At 38.2% G+C, this 18,194-nt stretch overlaps 1 protein-coding gene across 1 annotated transcript in view; it reads left to right on the plus strand.

Annotated features, from left to right (window-relative positions):
- Positions 1 to 14,583: 14,583 nt before the first annotated feature.
- KLHL20 (kelch like family member 20) overlaps positions 14,584 to 18,194 on the plus strand; it is a 59,606-nt gene continuing 55,995 nt past the window's right edge. Inside the window, exons 1-2 of the mRNA XM_069478365.1 lie at positions 14,584 to 14,678; positions 15,585 to 15,648. Of these exons, the coding sequence (XP_069334466.1) occupies positions 15,626 to 15,648 (23 nt within the window). The 5' untranslated portion in view covers positions 14,584 to 14,678; positions 15,585 to 15,625. The remainder of the gene's footprint in view (positions 14,679 to 15,584; positions 15,649 to 18,194) is intronic.

Genomic DNA, 18,194 nt, shown 5'->3' on the forward strand with positions numbered 1-18,194 from the left:
AACTCAGGAAAATCAGCAAGAAAAAATCAAGCAACCCTATCAAAAAGTGGGCAAAGGACATGAATAGAAATTTTTCAAAAGAAGATATAAAAATGGCTAACAAACATATGAAAAAGTGTTCAACATCTCTAATCATCAGGGAAATGCAAATCAAAACCACAATGAGATATCACTTAACCCCAGTGAGAATGGCCTTTATCAAAAAAACCCAAAACAACACATGTTGGCGTGGGTGTGGAGAGACAGGAACACTCATACACTGCTGGTGGGACTGCAAACTAGTGCAACCTCTGTGGAAAGCATTATGGAGGTATCTTAAACAGATTCAAGTAGACCTGCCATTTGACCCGGCAATCCCATTACTGGGCATATACCCAAAGGAAAAAAAGTCATTCTGTAACAAAGGCACGTGTACCCAAATGTTTATAGCAGCACAATTCACAATAGCAAAGATGTGGAAACAACCCAAATGCCCATCAATACATGATTGGATTAGTAAACTGTGGTATATGTATACCATGGAATACTACTCAGCTATAAGGAATGATGAAGATACAACATCTCTATGGTTCTCCTGGAGAGAGTTGGAACCCATTATATTAAGTGAAGTATCCCAAGAATGGAAAAACAAGCATCACATGTACTCACCAGAAAATTGGTTTCCTTGATCATCACCTAAATACAAATCTGGAAACGACACCAATTGGACATCAGACTGAGGTGGGGGGTGGGGGAGGGGATGGGAGTATGCCTACACAATGAGTGCATTGCGCACCGTTTGGGGAGTGGTAACACTTGAAGGTGCTGACTCGGGAAAGGGGGGGTGGGGAAAAAAATATGAAACTATTGTTTTTAACTTGCACTGTTCACTTAATTTATCATGAATATTTCCCATATTATTTCATATCATTGTACAAGAAATAATGTATACATTATGAGGACATACTGTATCTAACAAGATATACTGTTAGACTCTTTGATTCTGTAAAATTAAATAAAAAAAATAAATAAATAAAAAAAGAAAAAAAAAAGAAAAAAAAAAACCTATTATACAAAAGATTGGAATTATAACAGACAACTTGCTCAATTTTCTAGTTACTGGGGCTCTTTCTCCTGTAGTTTATGGTCATTGTCGCCTACGAGGAGCTTTTCCAGAGATCTCGCAAGTGCCAAGTATAGTAGGTAGGAGCAGAAGGAACTTGGAAACTATACCTCTTGATTCAGGAATTTAAGATCCAAAATACAACTTTAAAAGTAGAGGAGCGATTAGGGGTGTGTGAAAACGAAGTTAGTTTCAGAAGAAACCAGCAGAAATGGGCCAAACTTATCCTTTAATTATATAAATGTTCACATGCATCACAGGGTGAAGAAGGGAAAGTTTTTGTGCTGAAGGCAAGTGTCAAGGAAAATATTCATTTCTTTACTATTTCTACAAGGAAATCATTAAGGAATAGATAATATTTTAGGAAGGCTTTGAACATTTGAGCTGAAGGCTGAATTGCCTAATATTGAAATGAATATTTGGCCTAAGGCCCAAGCAAAATGTCACCATCATAAATCTGAACTTCTGAAATACAAGAATAAATTTGAATTTTTTAAATATAATTATTAGTAAAATTTTCTTACTCAAGTAAAGTTGTGGTGTTATCAAGCAAGCAGTGGGCTCACTGTCCGATGTACATAGAAGTCAATACTATGGCACTGGCTTTTGAGAAAAGAAAGATTTTATTGCGAGTTGGCTGGCAAGGAGACAGGAGACAATGCTCAAAATCTGTTAATGAGCAGGGGGCTGGGGCAAGTTTTATAGGCAGAGGGTAATGAGGTGTGACCTGATTTGATCTTGCAATGAGGTAATGCCAGGAGGCATGATCTGACTGGATCATGCCATAGGGTTATGCTAGGGCTTGATCTGATTGGATCGTGAATCATGCCATGTGGTGTGTCTTTCTTAATTTGGTCCCCCTTTCTTGGTCAGGGCACTTAGGTTGCGCACTTGGCTCATCTGGGCATGCTCAGGTTACATAACTTGCAACCTGAGGGTCCATGGCAACTGAAAAACAATTCACCATTTTATTACACAAAGTTGAACCATATTGGGCTCATTCTATGGTTACAGTGGTAGTCCAAATTTTAGAGTTTAATTAACACTATCAACAGGAACAATAATCTAGAAGCTCTGTCAACTGCAAGCTTGCTCCTGCAGTCACCATATAGCATATTTTCTCTACTAAATATTCATTTCCTACTGAAGTTGGTGAAGAGTAAGATTTATTTTAGGAATTTCACTTTTAATATGTTTTTTTTTCATAGTCTTTGTTTTGGGTTTTTTTTTAAATGGATGGAAGATGACTTACGTCGCATAACTGTACATGATAATACATGATTCTGTTTTTAATTAATCTTCACATGATTTGAGGTGTTCTCAAATATAACTGTTTCTCAAAAGTCTTAAATGGAATTAAATAACTAAAAAATAGAGTTTTTAAAGATTATTTTTAGTGCTCTGAATGATAATACTAGAAAGATGCCAAGACACTAAACGGGTTTGAGAAACCAAAAAGCAAAGGGGCCCTATGCTTTGCTTGAACTCCGTGTCAAAAACAATTACATCGTGATGCATCTAGGCAGACCAGGTTAGAGCCAGACTTATGCAGGAGATTCATGGTCCTGTGTGGCTCAGATGCAGCAGAAAGACTTCCATGATCCCCTCTAACCCCTAGCCACTCCCTCTCCAAGCTTGAGATGAGAGTATTGGAAAAGGCCACTGGATCTGAAGGAGCCAAATTCACATGCGCAAGAGACATCTCAGCAATAAGCTGTGGGTACTAATGATGGAGGTCTGGAAGAGACAGTGAAGGCCTGGTGAACAGATGGCTTAAGGAGCAGATGACATAAGAACTATTCAAACCCTAGAAATTAGATCTGCTTCAGAAAATTGTGGTGGTGGGAAGGTGTCCAAATTGATTGAAATTAGTTTTGCCCACCCTAGGAAAATAGCCTCTCAGAGTGGAAATTAAATTATTATAGAAAAAATTATATTTCCATAATTTATAGACCAGGAGTCATATCCTTTGTACAGTGTTAATTCCTGATGAAAGACCAGGATACAATAGTTGAGAAAGTACTTCAAGGTAACTTAATGTGCTATAATATCTTAATAATCATGTCTCATTGTTTGAAGTCCTATTATATGCTGAGTACTATGCTAAGTCATTCATATAAATTATCTCTAATCTCATACCAACTCTGTGAAAGTGGTATGACTGGTGTAATTATTATTATTCTTGAAACTGACACTGAGGAAGTTTCAGTCACCTACCTCAGACCACACAGCTAGTAAAGAGTTGAACCAGAATTTGAACCTAGATCAGTCTGATTTGAAACACCAGAGAATTGCTTAGCTAATTGGTTAGCTATTATATAAGCTAATTATTATAAATATTAGAGAATGCCTACCCAAAATAATCATTTTACTTCAAAATAACTTACCACAAGCAAGTTTTTCTGGCAGTGACTGGATAATGTTAAAGTCACTTTTCTGGTGTGTGACTAAAAGAACTATTTCTGCATATAGCTAAGCTCCACAGCTGGGGAGGAAGAAGTAGTGAACATCTGTTGTTTTCACCTGCCCAACCTTCCTCTTCTGGTTACAGCACTCCAGTTTTCTCTGAGGGCCCGTTTGGTACACTCTCATCCATGTGTATTGAGTGAGGTTGATCCTACTCCAGATCAAGTCCTAGCTACAGTGATTGGGTCAGGAAAAAACATGGAATACAGATCAGTGGAATCAAAGCTAATCCTGAATTTTTGCCAGAGTAGCAAGTAAAGAGGCATTTTTTTTTCAGCAGGGGTTCATGAGAGGAGAAGTTCAGCCTGAGTTGCCAGTAGCCATCATACCACCTTGACAGAGGAATGAAAGAGCCAAGAGGTGAAAGTGAGATCAAATCTTGATGCTATCACTTGGGTCTTGGATCTAGACATTGCTAAAACAATTTTTTACCTTACTTTTCAATTATGTGAGTAAATAAATTAATTTTTTCTATTTAATCTAAAAAAGGGTTGATTTCTGTCACTTGTAATATCAATTATCCATAATACAGAGAGAAAAAAATACAGTATGTCTTTATTTTAGAAACGTGCTATCCCTAGAGGTACATGCATGAGATTTAGGATGGATAATATTGCAGTTAGGTGGTTTCATTTGGTGATGAACAGCTGTGCTTGAATATATTGGTTAGTGGATCAATGTTAACCTGGAAGCAGTTTTCTAGTAGAATACTCTAGTGCTCTGTCACTCTCTACATTTGAACATCCCTGTATCAATGACTTAAATATAATCTTATAAGGCATACTTATGAGATGATCCAAAGCTCATAATAATATTATAGAGGATGGCAGAGATAACTAGAAATTCAACACGCAAAGGAGTAAGAAAAGGCATTCAAAAGAAATTTGTAAAGGGGCATGAAGGCACAAAGTAAGCAGCAAAGTACATTGGTGAATACCTAAGTGTTTGAACTAGTAGGAGTGGTTGAATATGTGGTTGAGGGAGAGGCAAGAGATGCAGTTAGAGGAATTCGAAGAGGTCAGACAGCAACATGACCTTGGAAGGGGACAAAACTTCAGAGAGAAGCCAAGAGTGGCTTTCGGGTTTCTATTTTTGGTGACTAGGTAGCCTGTGATTTCCTGATTTGGAGATTTTGGAGATCAGGGTTAAAATCAAGATGATGAGTTGAGTTAAATAAAGATAGAAATATCAATGTGTCTCCCACTGACATATATTTGAATCCAAAACTCAGCAAACAAGACTGGGATATAAATACAGATTTGAGAGTCATCATCATGTAGGGGGTAGCTAAAACCTTCAAATAGGATGACCTTCAAAGTCATCCAAAGTGAGTTTTTAAAGGAGAAGAGCAAAGGGCTCAGGGAAGAGCCCTGGGGAAAAAACTACATTTAAGAAGGCAGAGAAAGATAGGGAAAGAATGATTAGAGAATGAACAGCCCAGGCCAATGTGACAACATAGAAGCCAAGAAAGAAGAAGAAGGAGTAGAAGAAAAAGGAGCAGAAAGAGGAAGAGGAAGAAGAGGAGGAGGGTAAAAGGTGGAGGAGAGGAGGAAGAGGAGGAAGGGTAGGAAGAGGACGAAGAGGAGAAGGAATATCACTCCCAAGATAGAAAGATTTCAATGAAATTGACTTGCCACCAAGTGACTGGCTGTTCTCCTTGAGGAACAATACCATGTCAGGGACTCAGTATTGATCTTTATTGCTGGCAATTTGAACATTCAACAGTCATGGTAGGGCAGTAGCTAGACTTGCCTATGTAAGTGTGTGCCCATGATGATGTGCCAATGCATAGCCTCCTTCCATGCCACCATATTTACTCCATTCATGCATCCATTAAGCCAGAACTGAAGTGACCAATGACAGAGGCTGGCTGACATCAATTGACTGAGTCATTTGTCTAGCTCTTCTGTATTGGATGCTTACTGGGGTGGGCATTAACATACAATACAAAGATCTTCACATTCTGTGCCCATTCTTATACGTTTATCTACATGCCTCTGCCCCAAGCCTCCTTTTCCCCATCCCTAAATGTTTTACTTTCTAGGCCTCTGATTGGTCAGCCAAGCCATTCACCACAGCCCATATGTCTTTGTAAATTGTAACCTTAAGCCATTTTAATTTGCACACAAAGATAGGTTACCCAATGTTCTTACCCATTTGGAGAATTTCCTCTCACCTCTCTAGTGCAGCTGCTGACTTGCATCAGTGTCCTGATCCAACCCATTCATGAACCAAGTTCAAGCATTTTCCCACTCCTTCAGGTGGTCATAAGGCAAACCTATGCACCCGTAAGGGTGAGATAAGGGAAAGCACTTATGTAACAGTGATAGTCTGATGATGCTGACACTTTGATCTTGGACTTCTAGCCTCCACAACCATGAGAAAATAAATTTTGGTTGTTTAGGCCACCCAGCCACAATAGCCCTAGAAAACTAATACAGTCCTTTTCCTCCATTATCAGGCCCAGCGTTTCCCTATCCAGGTTATGACTTTCTTGAAACACTTGGGACACTAACTGCTGCAGTTGAACTCCCCAGGAAGCATATTCTGAGATGGAGTTTAGTATGCAGGAATTTTATTAAAAAGTGCTCTTGGCAGCACAGTTCACAATTGCAAAGATGTGGAAACAACCCAAGTGCCCATCAATACATGAGTGGATTAATAAAATGTGGTATATGTATACCATGGAGTTCTACTCAGCCACAAAAAGCAGTGGTGATCTAGCACCTCTTGTGTATTATCCTGGATGGAGCTGGTGCCCATTCTACTAAGTGAAATATCACAAGATGGAAAAACAAGCACCACATCTACTCACCATCAAATTGGTATTAACTGACCAACACTTAAGTGCACATATAGTAGTAACATTCATCGGGTGTTGGGCATGTGGGAGGGGGGAGGAGGGTATATTCACACCTAAGGGGTGTAGTGTACACTGTCTGGGGGATGGAAATGCTTGAAGCTCTGACTCGGGTGAGACAAAGGCAATATACGTAACCTAAATATTTGTACCCCGTAATAAGCTGAAATTAAAAAAAAAAAATTAAAGTGCTCTAGGGATCAATACCTGTGAAAAGAAAGGGACAGAAACAGAACAAAGAGAGAAGTTGAGCTGTAATGTAGTCTCAACAAAGGCCTCTGCAGCTTCTCTAGGAAGCTCTGAAGCTTGAATGACCCTTCAGAATTGTCCCAATTTGGGACAAGAGAACTGTACTTTTATATCTCTGCATCAACTAATGATTGGATGTAGGCTACCCAAGAAAGGGAGTGAAACCTTGGCCAGGCAGTGCTTTTCAGCCAAGGCACTTCCCAGAAACGGCCGACAGCTGAGCTCTTTCTGCCAACAGCACTTTTAGCAGCTGGTGGATTATGTCTCTCATTCCTGAAGGATATCTGGGTGGCACATTACAGAATTAACTATATGCCACCAATCTGACATAGTTAGGTCCATTTGTTTTTTAATATTCAGGGGTTGCTTTTTTTTTCTCTTTTGATTAAATTTGGTTTCAAAATTGTTAAAGACATTAAAATAAAATGCCTTTAATTTTATTAAAATAAAAAATAAATGTTAGGTAAATAATACAATTTTATTTAAATAAAAATAGATTTTGCTTAAGTGAACTTTTTAATTATTGAGAACATTTAATAGGCTGGGCATAGTGGCTCACGCCTGTAATCCTAGCACTTTGGGAGGACAAAGCAGGAGAATCACTTGAGGCCAGGAGTTTGAGACTAGCCTGAGCAACAAAGTGAGACCCCATCTCTACAGAAAATGTTTTTAAATGAGCCTGGTGTGGTGGTGCAGACCTGTAGTCCCAGCTACTAGGGAGGCTGAGGTGGGAGGATTGCTTGAGCTCAGGAGTTTGAGATCTCAGTGAGCTATAATCACACCACTGTACTTCAGCCCCCATGACAGCTTGAGACCCTGTTTCAAAAGAAAGAAGAAAGAGAAAGGAAGGAAAGAAGGAAGGAAAAAAGGAAAGAAAGAAAGAAAGAAGGAAGGAAGAAAGAAAAGAAAGAAAGAGAGGAAGGAAGGAAGGAAGGAAAGAAGGAAGGAAGGAGGGAAGGGAGGGAAAAAAAGAAAAAGAAAAAAGTAAAAAATAATTTTAAAAGAGAACACTTAATAAATAAATATGTAAAACCCAATACTTTCAAAGAAAGCTGTCTTCCTTCATTAACTTTTCTACCCTAGTCGCTCTTTTCCCCTTTAGGTAACCATTTTTATTGATTCTCCATTTATCTTTCCATTTTTGAATATATAAATAAAATTTTAAAATATAAGTAACTATATATGCACATATATACACTTGCACATATTTCTACCTCTTTCTTAAACAAAATTAGCGTGCTATAAACACTGTTCATTTGCTTTTCATTACTTAACAATATGCCTAAAGAACACATCATCTAAGTATTAATATAAAGAGATCTTCTCATTTCTTTTTATAGCTGCATACTCCTCATTATGTGACTATCCCATAGTTTTTTAATCAGTTACCTATTGAGAGGCATTTGGATACTTTCCATTTTTTGCTATCACAAAGAATCCTGCAGTGAATAACCTTGTGCATAACTTGTTATTTTTGCCATTTTTTTACAAGTATTTCCTTGGGATAATGGAATTGTTGGGTCAAAGGGTGAATGCAAATGTAATTTTGCTAGGTCTTGCCAAATCCTCCTCCATAGGAGCTTTATCATTTTTCACAAATGAGAGTTCCTCATTTTCCACAGTCATGTCAACAAAGCAGTTTGCCCAATTTTGGACTTTTACATGTTTGATAGGTGATAAATGAGTCTCAATATAGCTACAATTTGCATTTATTTTATTAGGAGAAACATTGAACATATTTTCAAATGATTAAGGGCATTTTCTTTTTCTGTAAACTGGCTGTTAAAATATTTTGCCCACTTATCTATATTATTTGTTTTTTCTCCATTGTTAGAAGCATTTATATGTTACATTATGAACTATTTATGACATATATTGCAAATATTTTTTCTAGTTCTCATTTGTTTTTTAGTGCATTTATCTATGTGCTCTGGAACTTTTTTGTGCAGTCAAATTTATTAATCTTTTTGCTTCTAGATTTTGAGTCATAGACAGGGAAGTGTTTCTCCATTCTTCATAAAGAAAGTCACCCATTTTATACTATTTTTATGTTTTCATTATTACATTTAGATTTCTGATACATTTGGTTGCTGTGGGTTATAAAGGCCCAGCCTCCTTACTCCGACTTCTGACAACTCTGAAGGACCATTTAGCCTCAGATCTTCCCACAGAGTCTATAGGGGCTTTTGCTGAGACTACGATGGGGTCCAACCCCTTGTATGGAGTAAGAAATGAATCCAATTTCATCTTTTCCCATAGTTGTATCAGAATAATTTATTAAACAGTCCCTATTCCCCCCACTGATTTGAGATATTACCTTTATCACATACTAAATTTACATATGTTCTTAGGTCTATTTCCGGATTTCCTACCCTGCTCCATGTGTCTGTCTGTTTATGTGCCAAAACCACAGTTTTGATTATAGAGGTTTTATAACATGCTTTATAATATCTCTTAGGGTTAGCCTCCCTTTTGCTGCTTCTATTTTTAAGCTATTTCTGGGTATTCTTATTTGTCTATTCTTCCATATGAACTTTATAATCAATTTATCTAGTTCTGTAAAAACTCTGATGTTGATTTTATTTGGTGCTATGGTTTAAATGATGAATGGTGTCCTCTCCAAAATTCATGTTGAAACTCAATGCCCAATGCAACATTATTAAGAGGTGTGGCTTTTGGAAGGTGATAAACCCATGAAAGCTACACCGTCGTCATGAATGGGATTAGCTTCTTATAAGAGGCTCATGGTTGAAGGGAGCACTCTCCTGCCCTTCTGCTATGTGAGGACTCAGCATTCATCGCCTCTGGAGGACACAGCAAGACAGCATCTTGGAAGCAGAGAACAGCCCTTGTTACTGAGCTGTGGACTCGCTGCCCAACATGCATAGAAGCCAATACTATGGCACTGGCTTTTGAGAAAAGAAAGGCTTTATTTTGAGGCTGACGAGCAAGGAGACAAGAGGCCCAGATCAAATCTGTCTCCCTGATTTAGCGTCTGGAACACGTTTTTAAGAGTTGAAGGGCAAGGGAAAGCATTAGGAATGTTGGCGTGGCAGAGTCTGATTGGAGGACTTTAAATTTGACCATTTATGGTAAGGTGTGTTGAGGCAGATTTTCGCGCCAGATTTTCCTAGCCAACAGACTCCTCGCTTCTGAAAGGATTCTGGAATTCAGTTTCTAGTTATGTCCTGGTCTTTTCTTGGCTCTGCAGGAAGGATATATTGGTTCTAGATGTTGTTAGAGGTCAAAGTTTTTTCATTGCACATATCTAGGCTGCATGACTTACTGTATTGGCTCTGTAGTAGCTACAAAATAACTTGACAATTCTGTTATCAACAAAGTGGGACCAGTTAGGGCTGGTCCTGTGGTTACACCCTCATCAGACACTGAATGCTGGCAGCTTGATCTTGGACCTCTCAGCCTCAGAACTGTGAGAAAATAAATTTCTAGTCTTTATATAGTACCCTGTCTAAGGGATTTTGTTATAGCAGCACAAATGGACTAAGACACTGGACTGCATTAAATTTATAAATTAATTTCTGGGGCACTATTAATCTTTATAAAAATCAGTCATCTTATGCAATAACATGGAATGTCTTTCTATCTGCTCAAATCTACTTTTGCTTTCTTCAAGAGTGTATTATAGTCTTCCTAATGCAGATTTCATATAACTAATAACTCTTGCCTGAGAAGTTGTAAAGGATTTAGATGCCATCTTACAGATGAGAAAACTGAGGACCTGATTGACCAAGTGATTGCTTGAGATCACAGGGTTAGCACTGGGACCCAGGTCTTCTAGCTCCCATCATGGTGCTCTCCACTATGACACCCTATAATTTCTATAGCAGCATCCAGGAAACTAGGAAAATGCTTTGTCATTGTCTAATTTGTACTCACTCTTCCTGCTCTGTTCCTGAACTTTCCAAACACTTTCTGTTTTTACTGTTTGTGTCATGCCATTCTTCCCAATGCACTCTTGCCAAGCTGTCCATGCCCCTTGGGCTTTAGTGTCTTTGCCTGGAACATTCCTCCTTCCCTTCCAAATTCTACCTCGTAAATCCCATCATCCTTTATATCCCTATCTTAAGGGGCACTTCCTTAAGGAAGTCTTTTGTGTTAGTTACCTACTGCTGCATAACAAGTTACCCAAAATGTAGTAGCTTTAAAAAAAACAAACATATGATAATGTTTGTGGGTCACAAATTCAGGCATGGCTAGTTAGGTGCTTCTACCTCCAGGTCTTTCATGAGGTTTTAGTCAAACTATCAGAAAAGTCTGCAATTTCATCAGGAGTCTCAACCGAGAGAAGATTCACTTCTAAGCTTACTCATGTTGATGGTGGCAGGATTCAGTTTTTCATGGTCTATTGGACTGAGAGCTTCAGTTCCTCTCTGACTTTTGGCCCGAAGCCTCTCTCAATTCCTTGCCATACAAGCCTCTCCACAGGGCAGTTCACAACATGGTAGGTGACTTCCTCAGAGAAAGCAAGTGAGAGATGACACTTGAGACAGAAACCACGGTCCTTTTATAACCTAATCTGGGAATTACCATTTCATTACTTTTGCCATATTCCATTTGTTAGTCACTAGGTCCAGCCCACACTCACAGGAGGGGATTACACTTAAAGGCTGTCCACCACACTTCCTTTACCCTCTAGATTAGATCTGGGCAATCTACAAGATGTTTTCTCAGCACCCTGTAGGTCACTTTCAATTATCTCAATTATAATTCAACAATTAATTGTGTAACTCATGGTTTAATCTTATAATGTCTGTCTCCTCAAGAATGAAAATTCCCAGCCTTAGCAACATAGTGAGACCCCATCTCTACAAAAAATTTAAAAATTAGCCTGCCATAGTGCCATGTGCCTGTAGTCCCAGCTACTCAAGAGGCTGAGGCAGAAGGATCACTGGAGCCCAGAAGTTTGAGGTTGCTGTGAGCTGTGATGACACCACTGCACTCTAGTACAGGAAATGGCAAGATCCTGTCAAAAGAAAAGACAGACAGAGAGAGAGAGAGAGAGAGAAAAGAGCAGGAAAAGAAAGAAAAGAAAGGAAGGAAGGAAGAAAAGAAAGAAAGAAGGAAAGGATGGAAAGAAAGAAAGAAAGAAAATTCCATAAAACAAGGGGCCCTGTGCATCTTGTTTACTACTGTTAATAGTAAACCTTGGGTCCAAGCCCAGTGTTTTATACATGGCAAACAAGATATAATTTCTGATTGAAAGACTATAAGCTAAGCTCAGAAATCCCTGAAGAATTGTTTGACTGTTGCCACTGCTTCACATCCAATCCAGGGTAAATCTATTTTAGGTATATTTTCAGCAAGAAATTCAGGCTCCCCAAGGACATAGTCTTACTACAGTGGCAGACATACTATAATTATTGAAAATGCCAGGTTTACCATATGCATATTTCTAAATGGAGTCCTCTAGGCCTTGAAATAAATAGAAAGGGTTGGTTCACATTGAACTGCTCCACTTCAAAAGGAAATACAGTAGCAGAAGCATAAACCAGATTGCAGTGGGTTGGGGAGTGAATCATAGATTTACAAAAATAGGAGAGACTGCTCTTATCCTGGCCAGGAGTTTAAAATCAGTCTTTGGTTAGCAGCATTTCTTAATATTTTTGTGCTTTCCTATATTTTACAACAACATGTCTAAGGGTCATTTTGAAGATATCTTTTACAGCAGGTAATTCACAGATGGGAAATCTGAATGCCACCTTCACATATGAAAAGATGTTTCAAGACATGGTGTCACACACCTGTAGTCCCAACTACTCAGGATGCTGAGGTGGGAGGATCACTTGAGCCTGGGAGTTCCCATCCAGCCTGGGCAACATGGCAAGACCCCATCTCTGAACAAAATTTTTTAAAGATGTCTCAATAGTAATCAGATAAATATACATCTGAACCTTAGCAAATTATCATTTTATACCCCTCAGATTGGCAAAAACAAATTTAAAGTTGGAAAACACATGTGTGATAATAATGCAGACCAAAAAGAACCCTCAAACACTTCTGATGGGAGAGGCAACATAGTACTGTGTCTGAAAGCACAGAGTCTAGAGCCATTGTGCATGGTTTCAGGTCCTTGCTCTGCCTCTTAAATAGCTTTGTGACTTTGGGCAAGTTACAAAATGTCTTGGTGCCATCTGTAAAATTGGAATGATGATAATAGATCCTACTTTGCGAGGACTAGTGTGAGTACTGATGAGCTAATATAACATGCTATATAAGTATTTGCAGGTATTATTATTATTAAAATAGAATAATTACTTAAGAGAGCAATTTGACTAGTGCTAATCAACTTGAATCTGTGCATAGCATACAATCTAGCAATTTTACTCCTAGGTGCATACCCTACAGAAACTTTTAGGTGTACACTAGGAGGCATATGCGAAAATTTATATTGTAGCATTGTTTGTAATGGGGAAAACTGGAAACAGTCAAAATATCTATCTGTAGGACAATGGATTTTTTAACAATCTGTGATGCAGTCATACAATGGAATGCTATACAGTAGTGAAAAAAATAAATCAGTACAGTGATTCTCAAACTTTAGTGAGCATTGTAATCACTGGAGAACTTATTTGAACATAGATTACTGGACCCCACGACCACAGTTTCTGGTTCAATGGGTCTGTGATGGAGCCCAAGGATTTGCATTTCCCAACTGATGATGACACTGTCTGTCTGGGACCACACTTTAAGAATCACTGAATTGGATGTTCATTGATCAACATCGACAAATCTTCAAAATAGACTGTTGACTGGAAAAAACAATTTGCCAAAAAAATTGCATGCATTTTTGAAACCATTTATGTAAAGTTTTAAAATGTGGAAAAGAAATGTTACTACATGTGTACATATCACATATATACATGTAGTAAAAATTTGACCAAGATCACAAAGCTAGTTAGTCACAAGACTAGGATTTGAACCTACGGGTGCCTGGATCTAAAGGGGATGCAGTTTCTACCACAAGCTAATTAACAAGAGTTATCCTTGCCCTTCAGAAACAACTACACAAACCTGTGTAGAGTCTATGTAAATAACAGCTAAAGAAAATCTGGTTGAGTTAATGTGTATTCTAGTTTAGTTATCAAGAAATCTGCCACAGTCTTCCATTGGTATTCCTGAAATTGTAATCCTCACCTTACATATATATCACTTGCTTCTTTTCTAAATATATAGTAAAAATCAAGTGGCCGTGTGCTATGGCACAATCTGGAGCAAAAGATAAGTTGAAAAATATACTTCACCCCCACCCGCCCTCGCATACCAAAGGGAGTCCACAGAAGTGTTTGGTGAAGTGTCTGGGGGTGAATACTAAGTAGAAAGGCCAAGCTGGTACAGCCTTAGAGTCTTGGATAAAACCCTGGTGTCTTGAAAGCTGGACTGTGGGAAATCTGAAAGGTCAGGTCTATTTCTGATTTGTCTCTGTATCCTCTCAGCACCTTGCACATAATAGGGGCCCAAAAGATATATGTCGACCCCATGTGTGCATGCATCAATAATTCAACTCATAATTAGGAACAATGTTTTGCCAAATGGAGATCTACGAGCTACAAATAAATCAAAATTCCTGGCTTTCTGTGACTCCTGTCTTTCTATTGCCTTTGCTGGGGAAAACAGAGAAAAGAGAAGGCTTCAGTATTCAAATACTGCCAGTTCAGCCGTGAACTCTCAAAGTGGTCACTATCCCGGTACTAAGAACTGTAAGCAAGGGACAAGTAGTCTTTGAGGTTATCCAAATCCCCAGGAAAGGGCTCCGCTACTTCCGTAGCTGCACCGGAACTTCTTGGCGGAATGTGTGGGTTCCAGTGGGAACGATTTAGGAATAGGACTACTTCCTGCTTCTGGATGTGGGCGGGTGAAGGGAAAGGAAATAGCTCTAGGAGCGGCGTCTTGCCTGCACTAGCGGTGGTGGAGGAGGAGGCGGAGGAGAAGAGGGCGGAGGAGGCAGAGGAGGCTGCGGCAGAGAAGAAAGTGTCAGAGCCGGTAAGTGAGCCGCCGTAGAGCGGCGGCCCTAGACTCGCTTTGCAAATCTGTGGTCCCAAGTTGCCGAGCTGCTCGATGGCTTTGGGGCAGTGCTTGTCGGTCGCCTGTCAGTGGGCGCCCAGAAGAGACTGCTGGGGTGCCGGGGCCGGGCCTCGAGGGGCGCCAGACTGCGCGCCTTCGCTGCTGACAGCCCTATCCCGTAGCCAGGGGAGGCGCTGGGCTGTCCTGCCTGGGGTTGCTGGGGTTCCGCACCACGGACAGCTTTCCCAATGTTTGGAATTGGGGGAAAGAAGGAAATACTGTATGTCATAGTTAACCCTTAGGACCTAGCGAGGTCCTGTCGAAGTGAGTAGTGAACATTGTTTCGGGGACTAAGGGAAGGATTCGTAAAGAGTGTTAGTCTAGAGCCATACTTCACTTGCCCAGTTCAAGCTGCCCGGGTTGTCGGAAGTGGAGTTGTTTGATTTTAAAGGCAAATGCCTCCTCCTCTTCCCGTCACTTTGGGACAAGCCATCAGATCCGTTGTTAAACCAGCGTATTCCCTAGCCGATCTATCAGATTGTTACTCCTGTGGTATCTGGTGATTGTTCTGTAGACACACTTGATGGCGATGTCAAAGTTAAATATCTCCAAGCACTTTTTGAAGAGAGGCAAGACTGACCTAGCAATCGGGACTGCTTAGCGCACTTTCCCTCACTTTCACATATAATCATTTTAGCATGCAGAGTAAGATTGTCATCTTAAAGGTACTAGATTCAGTTACGATTGTGCATCTGCAAAAGGCCTGTGGTCTAATAGGATATAAAAGTCTTGGTAACTGACGAAATGCATGAAATGACTATATCTATTGTTGCTGGAAATATCGGAAATAGCTTTTATTAAGTTACTGCTTTTCTGTTGTCTTAGGTCCGGCTTTAGAGTGTGGTGAAGGGTACTTTTCATGGTGCATGGAAGGAAAGCCAATGCGCAGGTAGGCATTTAGGAAGAAAACCTTTGGTTTCACTGATTGAAATTAAGAATGTAATATTCAAGGCTTCATTTAAATTTTAAAAAGATTTTCAAATCTTACAAAATTCTGCTTGGAACCAATGATTCTTGTTCTAAAATAAATCAAAAGGTATTATCAGGAATTAATAGCTTTTTAATAGAGTAAAATCTAGAAGTTAAATTTCCAAAGAGTGCTGTGGATTTTAATGTGGTGCTTAATATTTCACTTTTCCTTTTTGCATGGTATGTTTTGTGATAAATAATCATTAAGTGCACTATGATACTATGTGAGTTTATTATAATCTACAATTTCCTACACAATGTAGAAGGTTCTGTTGCCATATAAGAATAATAATTTTTTATAATACACTGTAATGCATGCCTAATTATGGTTTTGGTTATTTCATTGATGTTCAATAATGCATTTGTTCTGTTAATTAAAATACCTGCATTGCAGAGAAGATTGTATAAGGAATAAAAAAAAATTTTAAGAATAGTAACTTAGTCCATAGAAAAATTGAACAGTGTGTGGGAAAATATAGACAATTATAGACCCTAGAATTTAGTAATGCTTTTTCTTAATCTCTTCTAACAAATGATACTAGACTCTTTATTGAAACTAAGTCAGCCAAGTTCTATTTCTTCATTTTTTAAGCTCATGTTATATTTATTGAATTCTATTTAATCATTTGTTATTTAACATCAAAGATAGCTCTTACAGACCATTTAAGAGAAAAAACATTTTCCAATGGGGGTATGACTTATTACGCAGAACTAGGAGCAAGAACCAGAATGTATATCTTTTTCCAAATCTGTTGTTGATTTATCAATTGACCTTGAGCTGTTCACCTTCTCTGTACCCCAGTTTACTTCTGACTATGATACTGGGAATTAGTGAGTGTTTGCAAGTGGTTTGAGCTCTCCAAAGGAAAAGATGTTGTCAAGGTGATAAATACCATTATCTTATTTATATCTTACTCTGTAGTAGGAATAATATTTGAAAAGTACACAAAGAAATTAACAACATATATTAAATGCTTCATCACTTTAACTTCTAGCATGACTGCAAAAGCCACTGATTGCTTCTCATCCTCAGCTACCATAAATGTCATATATTATGTAATTGCTAAAATAAGAGCTTATTATTTTTTTAAAAGAAAAGCAGAGTGTGGGGATGTTTGGGTTTATCAGTAATTTCTATATAAAATATTTGTGTAATCTCTCATACCTTCTTTTTTTCTTGCCCTATTATATAATACTGTCAGTTATTTAAAATCATGCTGGATAATTCTAGTGCCATTACTTGTTAAGTTACAGCTCTTTCTTTATCACCATCACTGGCGAGAGCCTGGCCTACCCATTGCTCTCTTGTCTTACTTTTACCTGCTGCTTACGTTGAGTCGTGGTCACAACTTCCTACATTTTTCTTGTTGAGCTGTCATTTTTGCTGCTGCAACACAGAAGACAGTCTCTGTAAAGTAATGTTGGATTTATACTCAGTTGCTATTACAGAAGCTTTAAATGAGAAATAACTCTTTACATTGAGATTATGTGAATACATGTTCATTCTCTGTACTCGATTGTGAGCTCTGAGTCACATATATCTTTGTATGTTTGCATCCCTAGCACCTAATGATTACTGAATAATTTTTGAATGACTGAAAAATTTCTGCAGACTTTTCTCCTCCATTAAAAAAAAAATCTATGAACAAGAAAAGATTGAATATTTTTGTTAAAGGTATTCTAATTCTTAAGTATAAAATTTTATGAAATCAATTGACATTTTATTAGTAAAGTTTTGTTACACTCATTTATTTATATAACTATCATGTGTACGTGATGCAAAATTTAAAAGATACAATAGGATATTCAATTAAAAACAAGTCTTCCAGTGCTGACCCCAGCTCCCACTTGTCCTCTCCAAGGCAACCACTGTAAGCAGTTTACCATGCATTCCTTCAGAGGCATTGTAATGCATATAGAAGCATATATAGGATATCTTCCATTTTTAAAAAAACACTAATGTTAGCATATCATGCACACTCTTCTTTTTCTTTCTTTATTCACTTCACAAAGTATTTTGTAGATTGCGACAAATAAATATAGACCTTCCTTATTTTTTAATAATTACGTAGCATTCCATCATCTGTATGCAGTATAGTTAACCAGTCCCTTTTGAGAGACATTTAAGTTATTTCAACTATTTTGTTCTTACAACCAGTTCTGCAATGAATATCCTTGTAGGTAGTTTTTACCCAAATGTGTAAGTGTAGAATAAATTCTTACATGTAGAATTGGCCAGTAAAAGAGTATGTGTTTTTTTAAATTTTGGTAGATACCGACAAATTTTCCTCCTTAGCAGTCATACCAGTCTACAATCTCACCAGCAATATGCCTGATTTCCAAGATATTATTTTTTAATCATTTAATTTAATTTCAAGATACTAAAATATTTTGTAATTCTTCCATCTTTCCTTAAATATATAACTAGGAAACTAAGCCTGATATTATTAGAAATAGGTTTATTCA

The sequence above is a fragment of the Eulemur rufifrons genome, chromosome 8 (assembly GCF_041146395.1).
Source record: "Eulemur rufifrons isolate Redbay chromosome 8, OSU_ERuf_1, whole genome shotgun sequence".
Lineage (NCBI taxonomy): Eukaryota > Metazoa > Chordata > Mammalia > Primates > Lemuridae > Eulemur > Eulemur rufifrons.